Genomic DNA, 13,729 nt, shown 5'->3' with positions numbered 1-13,729 from the left:
CTCTAGTTGTTGGACACACACCGGTGACCGGGAAATGTAAAGAACAGAAGCAGAAAGTTAGGTGTTCTGCTGGCGGGAGAGAGTTGTACCTCTCCGTGCGGATCGAGAGACTGAAGGGCTGGGACCAGCGCGTTGGAGCCGAGCGGCTTGAGAGCCAAAAAGAAAAGAAGCTGCCACGGGAAGAGGACACGCTGCGAAACACAAGGCGGTGAAACTCCCAGCCGTTCACAGGTGTTAGAAGGCAGCATCTTACTCACCGGGGCCTGGAACGGAGCAGATGATCCCAACGAAAGCACGAGAAAGTCGCGAGAAAGAAAGTACCAAAAGACAGTCACTGGCTGTCCACGAGAGAAACCAAGAACACCACAAGAACTGTTGAGTCCACCCAGAGACAGCAGTGACACTGGACGTATTTGCAGCCAGGCCGAATGCAAGTAATTCTGAATAAAGAAGCCGAGAGATGTTACATGGAGGGACTTTGGGAATCCTCTGTATACATCCACCTGGTAGCACTTCACAAGGTGGGCAGGCATACCTAGTCACTAGAGGCCTGCAGCATGGCAGAGGAGGGCCAGACAATGTGACTTTGTAGAAGTAGGGTTTCACAAACTGTACCCTTTGATGCAAACATTTTCATTAGGGTTGTCCAAGAATACCCTAAATGTACAACCTTAAGGCATGCATGGCTGGCTTCTGAACACAAACAGGTTATGTGTGAACAAAAAAAAAACAACTTGCCTGTAACTACAGGTCTCCAGCATTAGCATCCTTCTAGGATTCACATGCATAGAATAATTACCTTGCATCACTCTGGGAATCTTCAGCATGCATTTGCAATCAAAATAACAGAAACCAAAATGGAGTAGCTTATCTTCACCACTACACAGATGGTTGTTTAGACCTAGAGGTGGTCCGCGCTCTGCTTGAAGACAGGACAAGTTACACAGTCAGCAAAAAAAATGGTTAAAGCTTTGATGCCAGGTTCAATCATAAAGTGAGCAGAGATGTTGGTTTGACTTAGCCTTTGTTTATTCCAAAAGAAAATGTTGGGTTGAATTATAAATTTCATTCAATTCAATACCGTTACTGCACAGTTTCAGTTTGTTCCCAGTCTAATCCCGACACGTGTTTCTCTGTTTCGTTTGGCGGTTCCTCAGGGGATTTTAGATAGTAAATTTGTTCAAAATGAAGAAAAATGCTAATTCGCTTTCATTCGTTGTATTGATATTATAAATTGTACAAAGGTGCCTAACGGGAATCAGAAAAGAATACAAAGATAAATAAAATTTGCCAATATGAATTTGTGTTATTTTCTCTCTGGTTTGTTTATAACCCTCTTCAGAACAGGTAATTGTGGGGTAATTGCTGTTTAAGAAACAGTTCACAAAATAATGGAAAGACTTACTTAAACAGCCCGCTCGCGTTAGGAGATATGTAAAGTACGGGCTGTCCACTGTCAGTGCTGCTCCTAACAGGTTGCAAAGGTGTCACTAAATGGAAGCAATATATATGTGCATAAGTGATACACGATTTGTGAATAGGAAAATGCAGTGCTGTGAAGCACGTACATATTGTTAGTGCGGCTTCTTGATATAGATTAAAAAGAGCTTCTTACCTTTGTGTAGAAAGATAATGCGTTCTCAAATCGAGTAAATCCGCGGTGCGATTGCCGTGAGCTAGTGTTGTAAACACTGCCAAATCTAACCCGGAAGTTAAGAGAAACAAACCCTGTGACGTAGGCGCCACGTGTTCGTAATCAAAAATGTGCTTTGTGTGCACGCCATATTGGAATGGGGTGCTGCAGTTGCCTCACTACTACATGAATTGCGAAATGTGTTAAGTTTTGATTCAAAGGGCGAAATTTTTAGGTTGGGTCATTTAAAACCCATTAGGTTTCCTAAAGTTCCTCATTTATGTGAATCCATAGGAATAATCCCGGAAGATGGCGCGTGTGAAAAGAGATCACATGTAAATTAACGTATCTCATTGTAGGTTCAAATTGGTGAACCCTAAACAAAAACCCATTTTTCTAACGTAATATATTGATATATGTTGCAGGCTAAGCAATACAGCAATGAAATCAATAACATAAATCATTATTGAGGAGCTAGACAAACAAATCAGGTATGTTGCTTCTAAACTCAAATCACTTCACTTGTGTTAACATTTTACCTGGTATGCCCCTTGAAAGAAACAGTCCAATTAGGAAAATGTTGCCAGAGAAACCAGTACATGTTCAAGTAGTCGTGAAAACATTACCTTGATAGCAATGGAAGTGTTAACCCTTGTGAAACAATAGGAATACATCTGACCTTCTTCATGACTATTTCTAACTTTGCATGCATATTGTAACCAAAATAGTCATTGAAGAAAATGATGTAGCTCGTGATCTACGTTCAGCCCCCTGTGAATTGTGTCCATGGACCAAATCCAGTAGGTTTCTCTCTTTCGAAGGCATAGTTCCAGATTCCCTCCTCTTTTCGGAGGTGAGAGTTTTTCGATCCCATCGCATTGGATTTTTACTAAGTCTGAGTCTAGATGGTGTTGATGGAAATGGAATGCTAGAGGGGATTTCATGTCCTTGTTCTTTATTGCTCTCAGGTGTTCACCCAGTCTGACTTTTAGTTTCCTTATTGTACTTCCTATGTATGGTTTGTTGCATGCGCAGATGAGGATATAAATTACAAATTGTTGCAATTGATGTATTGTTTGATCTTGGGTATTTTGCCATTTGGTTGCACAAATTCCTTTTTGGCATTGCACATGCATGGACAAATCTGGCAATTGCTGCATTTGAAATTCCCTTGAGTGGGGGCTGATAGCCAGAATTGCGTATTTGTTGAAGAGTCTTTTTTGTACTTTTCATATTTTTTGTTGTCAAAGTACGATTGACTTATCATTCTCTTAAGGTTAATGAATTGCGGAAAACCATATTTGGCTTTTTATCCAAGAACAATTTTAAGTCCGCATCAGTTGTCAAAATATTCCAATGTCTTTGTAATTTTTTTTAATGTAGTTATTTGTGCTGTAAGTCGTGATGAACCAGAGTATGTCTGATTCTGGTATCTTACTGATTTTTTCTTGTAACAGAATTGATCTTGGTCTCTCTGTAGTTTTTAGTAGCATTTTCTTTAAATGTTTTGGACTGTAACCACAATTTTTGAATCTTTTAATGGTTGCTGATTGATGCTTTTTGCATTCCAAGTTTGATGTGCAATTCTGTTTGATGCCGAGGAATTCTCCAAATGGAATATTCTGGATAATATGACGAGGATGGTTGCTGGTGGCGTGAAGAATACTGTTGACAGCAGTCTCTTTTGTGTATAGTGTGCTGTGAATGGTCCGGTCTTCTATGTACAAATGGAGATCCAGAAAATTGATGGCATGTCGATTGTAGTTGATGGTGAATTTCAAATTATAATCATTATTGTTCAAAAAGGCATGATATTCTAGTAATTGTTGTTCCGATCCATTCCATAACAATGATATCGTCAATGTATCTCCCCCAAAAAGCAATTCTGTTAGTTGTAAAATCTGGATGTTGCCAGGCAAATTGGGTTTCAAAGTGTCCCATGTAGAGATTCGCATAGGAGGGGCGACTTTTGTCCCCATTGCTGTCCCCTGGATTTGTCTAAATATTTTGTCTCCAAAACAAAAGATGTTGTTCAAGGTGAAGTGAATAATTTCTAGGATCATCATGTTCTGTTCTTGAAGTGAGACAGATCTAGTTTTCAGGAAATGTTCTGTTGTTGCGATTCCTTTTTGATGGATAATGCTAGTATATAATGCTGTCACATCAAATGTTACAAACCAAAAATTGTCTTCCCAAAAAATATTTTCCAATTGGTTTAGTGCATGGGTGGTATCTTTGATAAATGAGCTCAAACTGGAAGCCAAAGGCTGTAGGTAATAATCTATATATTCAGAAATTATTTCGGTGATTGACCCGATGCTGTTGATAATAGGTCTACATTGTGGTAAAACAGTGAAAGGCTTATGGATTTTAGGCATGAAGTAGATTGTCGGAAGTAGATTGTAAGTAGATTGTATGGATGTGCAACATTCATATGCTTGTGTTCTTCATCTGAAAGTAAACCTTTTTCATGCCATTGTGAACTCATTAATTTCCAATCTACTAATAATATCTTAGTACGATTCAATCTGAGTGATTGGTAGCATTCTGTATCATTTAAATGGTTAATTGCTATTTGGATATAGTCTTCAGTCTTGAGTAGAACAATGTTCCCACCTTTACTGGCCGTTCTTACAGTGATGCCATACTTTTCTTTCAGTTTTTTGATGGCTGACATTTGGTTTTGGTTAAGATTGTGGCTTATTTTGACTTTATGGTTAGTCAAATACAGTTGTCTTAAGTCTCCTTGAACTGCTTTTTGAAAAAGCAGTATGGCGTTGTCTGTTGGTAGAGTTGGAGTGAAGTGAGATCGAGATTTAAGTTTGGTATGTTTAGCTAGGCCCAAAGTAATATCTTGTTCTTGTGCAAATGTTGTCACTGTATGAGTATCTACTTCTTCAGATTAATTCAAAAGATTGATGTGTTCTCCACATATTGCAATGAAAATTCTGAACATAGGGCTGAAGTGATCACTGTCTTTTGTTTCGTGTTATGTAGAAAGAATTTTTTCAACTTGAGTTTCCCACAAAATCGATATAGGTCTGTAACGGTTCCAAAATAATCATATGTACTTGTCGGACAAAAAGTGAGTCCTTTATTGAGTGTCGAAATTAAATATTTTGGTAATATTTGGTTGGTGAGGTTAAATACTAGGTTTTCGTCTTGGGTTGATTCATTGATCTTGTTTGTACGCCATTGTTTTTGTCTGATTCGTTTTCTTTGTTGGTTGCCTTTTCCTCTGTGGCCCCTCTTTGTCTCGAAGTGTTGACTGTCGTGGTAAAACCCCATTTTAGGTTTTGTTTTAGATTTGAACGAGTTTTCTTGAATTATCTGTATTCCTCAAAAAAAGAAAAAAAAAAAAAGTGTATGGTGGAATTTGATTTTTTGTGGCTCATTAGTTTCCTGTCCTTCTTGGAAGGATTCTGATGCTTGTTCTGATCCACTCAGAGATTCAGACTCCGAGGATGGTGGGGTGGCTGTTGGGTTTTTCTTCACTTTGTGGGGTTTGTGGTTTAAGTTGTCTCCCTGTTGGTTTGTTAAAGGTATATACCCGTTTGAACTTGTAGTCTAGCTCGTCTCGTAGAAATTGACGCTGTTTTTTTATCTTGATTTCTTGGGCAAATTTTTCAATGATATCATCAAGTATTTCGTAGTTTTTGAAGGTTTTTTCAGGGATATTGTAACGCTCACCTGGTTCCCTCGGAGGCGCTGGTCTTGACTGGGCGGTGAGAACGTCTTCAACGTTAGGCGTAGGATTCGTTTGGCTCCCGGATTTGACCCCTTCCTCACCGAAAGCTTGACCTGCAGTGTGAGGTGTCTGCAAGTGGAAAATCAAGGTATTAGTGGCTGGAAGGTTGGGAGAAGTTCTTAGCCCCTCTCTCCCTCTCTTCCCGTGGTACTCGGGTGATTGTTGTGCTCACCTTAAGTAAGTGAATGCTGAGCTCTCCATCCTGCGTCTTGTGCAGGGGCGCTGGATCCAGTTACTTCACTGGATGTGAGTTCCGCCTCTTGATTGCAGAGGGTAGTTGAGAGCGAAGCCGCCGTTTGCTGCACGAGCGTGACTTGTAAGTATTAAAGTTCTCTTTAGATTGCTCTCTTCAAATGTCTTTTCCCCTAATGTCTATGTCTTTTACTTTTCAGATGCTGTCGATGCCAAAGAAGATGCTCTCCCCGATTTGTGGCAGAGAGCGTAACAAGAAGATGATGAATTCGAAGGCACGTAAGTAGGAAGGTTGTTTTGGGGACGTAGAATGCACCTTAATGTCCCCTTTTGTCTCTACAGGTGCCGGAATGCAGTGCGAGCAAGGTTGGAGCAAGCGCAACACAGGTAAGCAGTTTTGTAACCAAGCGTTACTAACCAATGTTCTTTGTCTTTGCAGGCCCGATGCCGGACGAGAAATGCAGAAAAAACGTCTTGGATGCTGCCGATGGATCGGGTGAGTCGAAGCGCTAACTTTGCCTTTGTCTAACCTGTGCCTTTTGTTTTGCAGGAGCCGCTGAAGATTGAAGATTGGTTCCCAGCAGGTAATTTTCGTAATTACAGGGTCCGGAGCTGAAGATTCGCTGGAGCTGACACGGTGAGCGTCCTGCTGCAGATGCAGAATAACGCGAAGCATGTGGTACCAATCGGGTGTGGTTTAAATAGCCCATAGGAGTGCTTAGGTGTCTTCTTCCACAGCAGCCTTGCCCAGGTAAAAGAGTTCCTGCTTCCAGAAGGGTTCCAGCAGCAATGATCCAGGGAGTGGAGCCTGCCCCACCCAGAAGGAAAAGTAGTCCCTGCCAGAAGAGAGTAAAGCCTCATCTTGCTGGTAAGTAAGCAGCATGGTCTGCTCCAGGTAGGTTCACCCAAGCACCTCTACACTTGATATGAGCCCGGCGCTTCCTGTGCCGGGACGGATCCTTACTATGAGCCTGGCACCACCGGTGCCAGGACAAGGTCCAAAAGGTCCCTATTGGGACTTGCTGGTGCCGATAAGACATGTTATGAGCCTGCTCCCAAGGATGTTGGGTAGGTCCTGACTCCTTGAAAGCAGTGGTCATGACAGATATTCAATAATTCTATGTTCTCCATGATTGTGTCTTTATCTTTGATTAGTCTGTCGTGTTGTTTCTTTGCGTTATCAATCAATTTCTCGATCTGACAAGAAGTGTTCGTGAGTAGTTCCTCCCAATCCTGTAAACTTTCAATGTCGTCTTCTTCAAACGATGGAAATATACATATTTTGAGCCCTCTAGGTATTCGTCCTACTTTGAGATATTGCTCAAGTGTTCTTATTTCCCACCATCTTGATAATTATCTTTCTTGTTGTTCAAATAAGATTTTTAGAGACTTTGAATTCATTTTTTGTTCTGTAGTAGATGTTTCTTTTTGGTTGGAAAAAAGTGAGTCTGCCTCCTTTTTTCTATCTGAGAAACATTTCAACATGTTTTTATAGATTCAATGGGTTTTTATGTATCCAATGCTATGGGATCGAAAAACTCTCACCTCCGAAAAGGAGGGAATCTGGAACAATGCGTTCGAAAGAGAGAAGCCTACTGGATTTGGTCCATGGACACAATTCACAGGGGGCTCAACGTAGATCACGAGCTACACCATTTTCTTCAATGAATTTTTGGTTACAATATGCATGCAAAGTTAGAAATAGTCATGAAGAAGGTCAGATGTATTCCTATTTTTTCACAAGGGTTTACACTTCCATTGCTATCAAGGTAATGTTTTCACGACTACTTGAACATGTACTGGTTTCTCTGGCAACATTTTCCTAATCGGACTGTTTGTTTCTTTTAAGGGGCATACCAGGCAAAAATGTAAACACAAGTGAAGTGATTTGAGTTTAGAAGCAACATACCTGATTTGTTTATGTCTACCTCCTCAATAATGATTTATATTGATTTCATTGCTGTATTGCTTAGCCTGCAACATATATCAATATATTACTTCAGAAAAATTGGCTTTTGTTTAGGGTTCACCAATTTGAATCTACAATGAGATACGTACACATTTACATGTGATCTCTTTTCACACGCGGCATCTTCCAGGATTATTCCTATGGATTCACATAAATGAGGAACTTTAGGAAACTAATAGGTTTTAAATGACACAAACTAAACATTTCGCCCTTTGAATCAAAACTTAACACATTTCGCAATTAATGTAGTAGTGAGGCAACTGCAACACCCCATTCCAATATGGCGTGCACACAAAGCACATTTTTGAATACGAACACGTGGCGCCTACGTCACAGGGTTTGTTTCTCTTAACTTCCGGGTTAGATTTGGCAGTGTTTACAACACTAGCGCACGGCAATCGCACCGCGGATTTACTCGATTTGAGAACGCATTATCTTTCTACACAAAGGTAAGAAACTCTTTTTAATCTATATCAAGAAGCCGCACTAACAACAATGTGTACGTGCTTCACAGAACTGCATTTTCCTATTCACAAATCGCGTATCACTTATGCACATATATATTGCTTCCATTTAGCGACACCTTTGCAACCTGTTAGGAGCAGCACTGACAGTGGACAGCCCGTACTTTACATATCTCCTAATGCGAGCGGGCTGTTTAAGTAAGTCTTTCCATTATTTTGTGAACCGTTTCTTAAACAGCAAGTACCCCACAATTACCTGTTCTGAAGAGGGTTATAAACAAAAGAGAGAAAATAACACAAATTCATATGGGCACATTTTATTTATCTTTGTATTCTTTTCCGATTCCTGTTAGGCACCTTTGTACAATTTATAATAACATCAACACAACCAATGAAAGCGAATTAGCATTTTTCTTCATTTTGAACAAATTTACTATCTAAAATCCCCTGAGGAACCGCAAAACGAAAGGCGGAGAAACACGTGTCGGGATTAGACTGGGAACAAACTGAAACTGTGCAGTAACAGTACTGAATTGAATGAAATTTATAATTCAACCCAACATTTTCTTTTGGAATAAACAAAGGCTAAGTCAAACCAACATCTCTGTTCACTTTATGATTGAACCTGGCATCAAAGCTTTAACAAGTTTTTTGCTGACTGTGTAAATTGTCCTGTCTTCAAGCAGAGCGCGGACCACCTCTAGGTCTAAACAACCATTTGTGCAGTTTAGTTTCCCTTTACAGTCTAAGGGTAATAGACCTTTGCTCCGCTGCTTGCATCCACATTATCACGACACAGTGAGGAGCGCCGGAATCAGCTAAAGGCTGTTTTGATTTGTTACGTATCTTCACCACTAGCAGTCATTTGATCCTTGAAAAATTATGTGGTTAGGCTACGTTGCTCCACAAGAGGCCATTGTTAGCTTTCTAGCAGGAGGTATTTGGGCAGTACAGTTAATCCCACCCACTCGAAAGAGAGCACATTTAAATCTATGAAAGAAACCAATGCTGAAGAACTATAATTGTAGGTCCGTAACTTTTTCTCTCCATCATCGGATCATTCAGATTCACATGCTTCGAAAGGCGAGAACACATGATAGAGGCAGCACAAAAAGGTTAACACTTTCTCACCTATAGCAGAACAGATGTTGAATTGCCACTTGGTCCCTGACAGTCTGGGTTATGACATGTGCTACCAGGCAGTAATGCATTGTAAACATGGAGGTGTTCACCAGGATGCTGCTTTGTAGATGCTGTGTAAAAGGTCTCGCTTTATTTGCACGAAGTAAATTACTTTGAGGTAATTACTTCGAAATATATATGGGGTTGTCGGTTAATCGCCAGAAGGGGGTTTGGGAAGGGTTTGAGGTAGGGTTTGTAATGAAGGGGCAAGAGGTGTTGGGGGCGGCATAAATAAATATTGAAGTAAAATGTAGAAGTAATTTCCACGAAGTAAATTACTTTGTGGAAACAACATCGAACTGTGCAAAGGGATGCCAGCATCGGAGAATTCAAGGCTGCTCTCGTCTTGGTCTAGAAGTTGTACTTGAATCAGATAATTGGTTTCCTCATGGCAGAACCTGATGCATGCTATAAACCAACAGGATATGCCCTGCTTGGATAATGCCTAACCCTGGTCCTACCAACAATAACAAATAACTAGTCTGGCCTGAGAAGTGCTGCACTTCTTTCTACATAACAGCGAAGAGTCTGGCATCCAAGGAGTGAAAAATGCCACTAGTTAGCATAGCAGGGATCGTACAGTCTGTTGCAGTTGGGATTCCAACAGAACCTTAGGAAGGGGATTAGAATATGGCTTCAAGAAAACGTTATCACATTACAAATATGTTACGGCTCTTTAGCCGACAATGGCTGATGCTCGCTAACTTATTGAAGGTTAAAACGAGTAGTGTCTTCCTAAAGGGGCATCGTAGTTCTGCCCTGTGCATAGGCTTCAAGAAACGTTTCATGAATCTGAACAGCACTGTTTAATTCTCAAACCCCCATGATGAAATGTTTAACGAGTGAGCGAGAGAAAAAATAAGGCAGACAGTTGATGGCACAATCAGGGCAAATGTAGTAGGTTGGCCAATAACTGGTGGGCTTGGACCTCAATCAGTTGAAGGCCATCAGCATGACTTTTGAATAACAAACTTGCTCCACTAGGACCTGAACATATTCCTCAGGAAGGTTGAAGTACTTTAACCATGCAGGTTTCAACTATACTGCTGTTAGCGATAACAAAATAGGTAAAAAGTATCCAGGTATACTACTCTCAAGAGTAGCTAATGTCCCTATTTCAGGGATCCCCATGTTAACCAAGGGAAAGATCATCAGCCCACCTCCCCTGAGGTTTTTTCACAGCAACTCAAAGTGATCGGGCGGTTTTAAGTGACGCCAGAATACTTCCTTCAGACTTCAGATGTTGAATGGTCCTCCAGTGACTAGCACATAGCAAACCTCAGAAGACACAGAGACAATTGTGGTCTAGGGTTGTAGACATCACAATTATTTTCATCCCCCCCAACTGTTCCAGGTTGATTCAAGATGGTCATTCTGGCCCTCCGGCCAAGGAAGACGAGAGCCGGTTACAGACTCAGATGCTCCAGTAGTACAGATCCTAGAGGTTAATCTCCGCCTAGTATCTGCGATTCCCAACTATAGCATTCGTGCTCTCCTCTTTCAAAGTGGCTCCCAACTTGGAAAGCCTCCAATGCGCTGGAGGTGAGGTCCCTTTCCTTGCATTGCCCACGATTGAATCACCTCTTTTAGCCTATGCCCGTTTCTCTCTTCTGACTTCCCTCCACTTGCACCCTTCCACCTCTGTCTAATTTGTCTATCCTCCTTCATCTGCCCCTGTGCCTTCATGTCCCTCACTTCCCTCTTTTACTCTGGTTTTTTCCTCATCTCTCGTTAGAGCACCTGCCACTGCAGAACTTCCTCCTAACGACGACTGGTAGCTTTTATAGGGTGATGCTAGAGCCCAATGGACCCATCTCCCCAGGGATTGCTGTTCAGCCCGTGGAATTTCGAAGGACTCGCAGGATTGGTGGTGGAGCACTCCCCCCCCCCCCCCCCCACACATTCCAGGTCTCTTCCAATCTTTGCATTCTTCCCAGGCATGTCTGTACAACGTTGGACTCATTTCCATAAAGGTCCATAGCTCAGTGGCCTTTTATGCTTTACAGGTGGGGTGTATATGCAAGGGTAGCTTAATATCCATAACGTTTTGTGACTCTGCAGGCCAAGATTTGACAAGAGACCTCCGCCAACTAGGGATCAGGCAGAACTTTAATGGATTCCACCCGAGTATTCCGGTTCTTCTTAGTGCACCTATACCAACCTTCATCATCCCACAAACCATGCTTACGGTTTGCAGACAAGCTGCGTGTCTGCTTGCCTTTCTTTCGAGTACCATATATGAGCAAGCAGTTCCATGGACTGCCTCGCAAAACAGTTAGTTCTTGGTATACATCTTGTTGACCGTTTAATTTGCGAACCACCCTTTGGGCACACGAGTTTCAATAATTAAATCTGGCCCTATGAGTGACTAGTTTGAGAATAAAAAGGTGAAAGCAGTGGCTTTGGGGTATCCCCCAGCTAATACCTCTAGGGTTGCATCATGTAGTGGGCAATTTCCTCAGGCGCAGTTTCTCCTTAATCCACTTATCATGTGGGCCACAAGAGATATCACACCGTTATATACACATTCAGGGGCTCCTATAACAAACTTTTTTGATATTGATATTTTATTTATATCGCGCTCGTACACAAGTCTTTCAGAGCGCGACAAGGCAAGGGAGGAGAAACGGCAGAACAAAACTACGATCTGGATAGGGAGTCTAGCATGAGAATATACTCGGTAATGTCATTCATAAATGATGTAGTTCAAGGACAAACATACTTATTATTTGATATTTAGCAATTCAGGATCACCTACTAAATTTTAGGATACAGCTCATCTGAATTATTTAACTGAAAAACCATTCTGTAACAGGTATATTATATTCTAACTCGCAGACTTCTGAAAGGTGATTGAAAACAATGAAAAATTATGTAAATACCAGAATTTCCATGTGGTTCAGGATATGGATATTTCTTTATATCAGGTGAAATAAATCCTGGATTGCTTTTTAAGATGACCATGGCCTTTTGCTTCTGGGATATTCTTCTTGATGGGTATGAACACCATATGAGACTATAAATTAGCGATTTACATTGTAAATATTTATTTGCAAGACTTATCCATAAAATTATATATCGTCAATTACGCTGCAAACTGGCTAAGAGGAATGGGTTCAGTGGGGAGGATAGAGGGAAGTGAGATGCTATTAGAAGAGTGCAAGTGAGCACCTCTATACTGGATGTCTGCACGGGTTGGTGTCAAGAAACCATGATCCAGCTTGCAGGATGCATGCAGCCAGTGGTTGGTGTGGGAGAAAAGTGAAGAGATCTGGGCAGAGAGGGTAAAGGTATTTGAAAGTAGGTATGTGCATTTACACAACAAAAAAGGGAGCATGTAGAAAGCATCAGTACACATGGTCAGGAATTTGTGGCATGGTAAGGGAGCACGCCTAATAATGAGAGGGACATAGGAGTCAGCCGATTTGTAATGCTTTGGGGCATCCATTTTTGGGGGAGTTTGAGAAAACACACTGTTCAATCTTGTATGTAGATGTTTTTTTCACTTTGTTGATCTTGAAACATCTTTTTACCTTTCCACTAAAGCTTTGGTTTTAGTCAAAATGCACATTATGACATAGAAACTTACGGTCCTAATAGATATACACTGAACTATTATTTTATACAATTCAAGACCCTAAAAAAAAAAAAACATTAGTAGCATAGTCTTAAGTCCCAAATACTAAACTTGCCTGGACATGTACAAAATAAAGAAATTGGCAGCACTGTGAATATTTACCATATCTGTTAATCTGCTTCTCTCAAGGTTCATGTCCAGCTTGGTGTCAGCCCTGATTTTACTTATTTCATTCTTAAAAGAAAATAAAAGGTTCAATATTCATGCTTTCCAAAAATTCACACTGTTCGCAGAAACATTCAATTTCACATTTACCGAAAGCTGCATCTTGACCTGTTCCAATTCTATTTTCATTTTCTAGGAACAAGAAAGAAAAAAAAAAGTATTTTATATTATTGTGTCACTTTAAGAGCCACATGAAAACAAGATTTGCCTTCACGCTTCCTTTTGAAATTGTAAATATCCAAACACCTACCAAGCCAAAGAATGAAAGGAAACAGGTCTGAATAGAAATTCATGTGTTTAGAATGATATGCCTGAGAGGCGGTTACAAAGAAATTGCAATGCAAATGCAGTCTTTCGGAAATTGTGCTCTCACTGACGAGCACACATTGCTGGATGGATTTTTATCAAACATGTCAAGGAATTGTCATCTTTTTTTTAAGTGCCAATAGTTTATTTAAACCTTTGCACTATAAAATCAATCTTACAAATTTGATAACAATTAAATATATGGCAATTAATTACTACATCATAAAGTAATCAATCATATTACTACATCATTTTAAAATATTTCATACATCGCATTATCCTACTGCATATATCTGATCGATAAGCCAGTGTGGAAAATACACCCAAAGGATTTTCATTAATACATTTTTTCTAATTTTGACAGCACCTCTTTCCACACATATGCAGCAGCACCACTAATCCCAAGCGAGGTTGCAGTGTAGACAGTACTCAA

At 40.6% G+C, this 13,729-nt stretch overlaps 1 protein-coding gene across 2 annotated transcripts in view; it reads right to left on the bottom strand.

Annotated features, from left to right (window-relative positions):
- Positions 1–13,729, bottom strand: part of CCDC90B (coiled-coil domain containing 90B) — a 382,474-nt gene that overhangs the window by 145,350 nt on the left and 223,395 nt on the right. For both annotated transcript variants that reach the window (XM_069639861.1, XM_069639862.1), the window contains exons 5-6: positions 13,081–13,122; positions 12,928–12,999 (exon numbers count right to left, since the gene is read on the bottom strand). In XM_069639861.1, the coding sequence (XP_069495962.1) occupies positions 12,928–12,999; positions 13,081–13,122 (114 nt within the window). The remainder of the gene's footprint in view (positions 1–12,927; positions 13,000–13,080; positions 13,123–13,729) is intronic.

The sequence above is a fragment of the Ambystoma mexicanum genome, chromosome 7q, assembly GCF_040938575.1.
Source record: "Ambystoma mexicanum isolate Mex_15411 chromosome 7q, UKY_AmexF1_1, whole genome shotgun sequence".
Lineage (NCBI taxonomy): Eukaryota > Metazoa > Chordata > Amphibia > Caudata > Ambystomatidae > Ambystoma > Ambystoma mexicanum.
The sequence above is the reverse complement of the archived record's forward strand: the minus strand, read 5'-3'. Positions and strand labels throughout refer to the sequence as shown.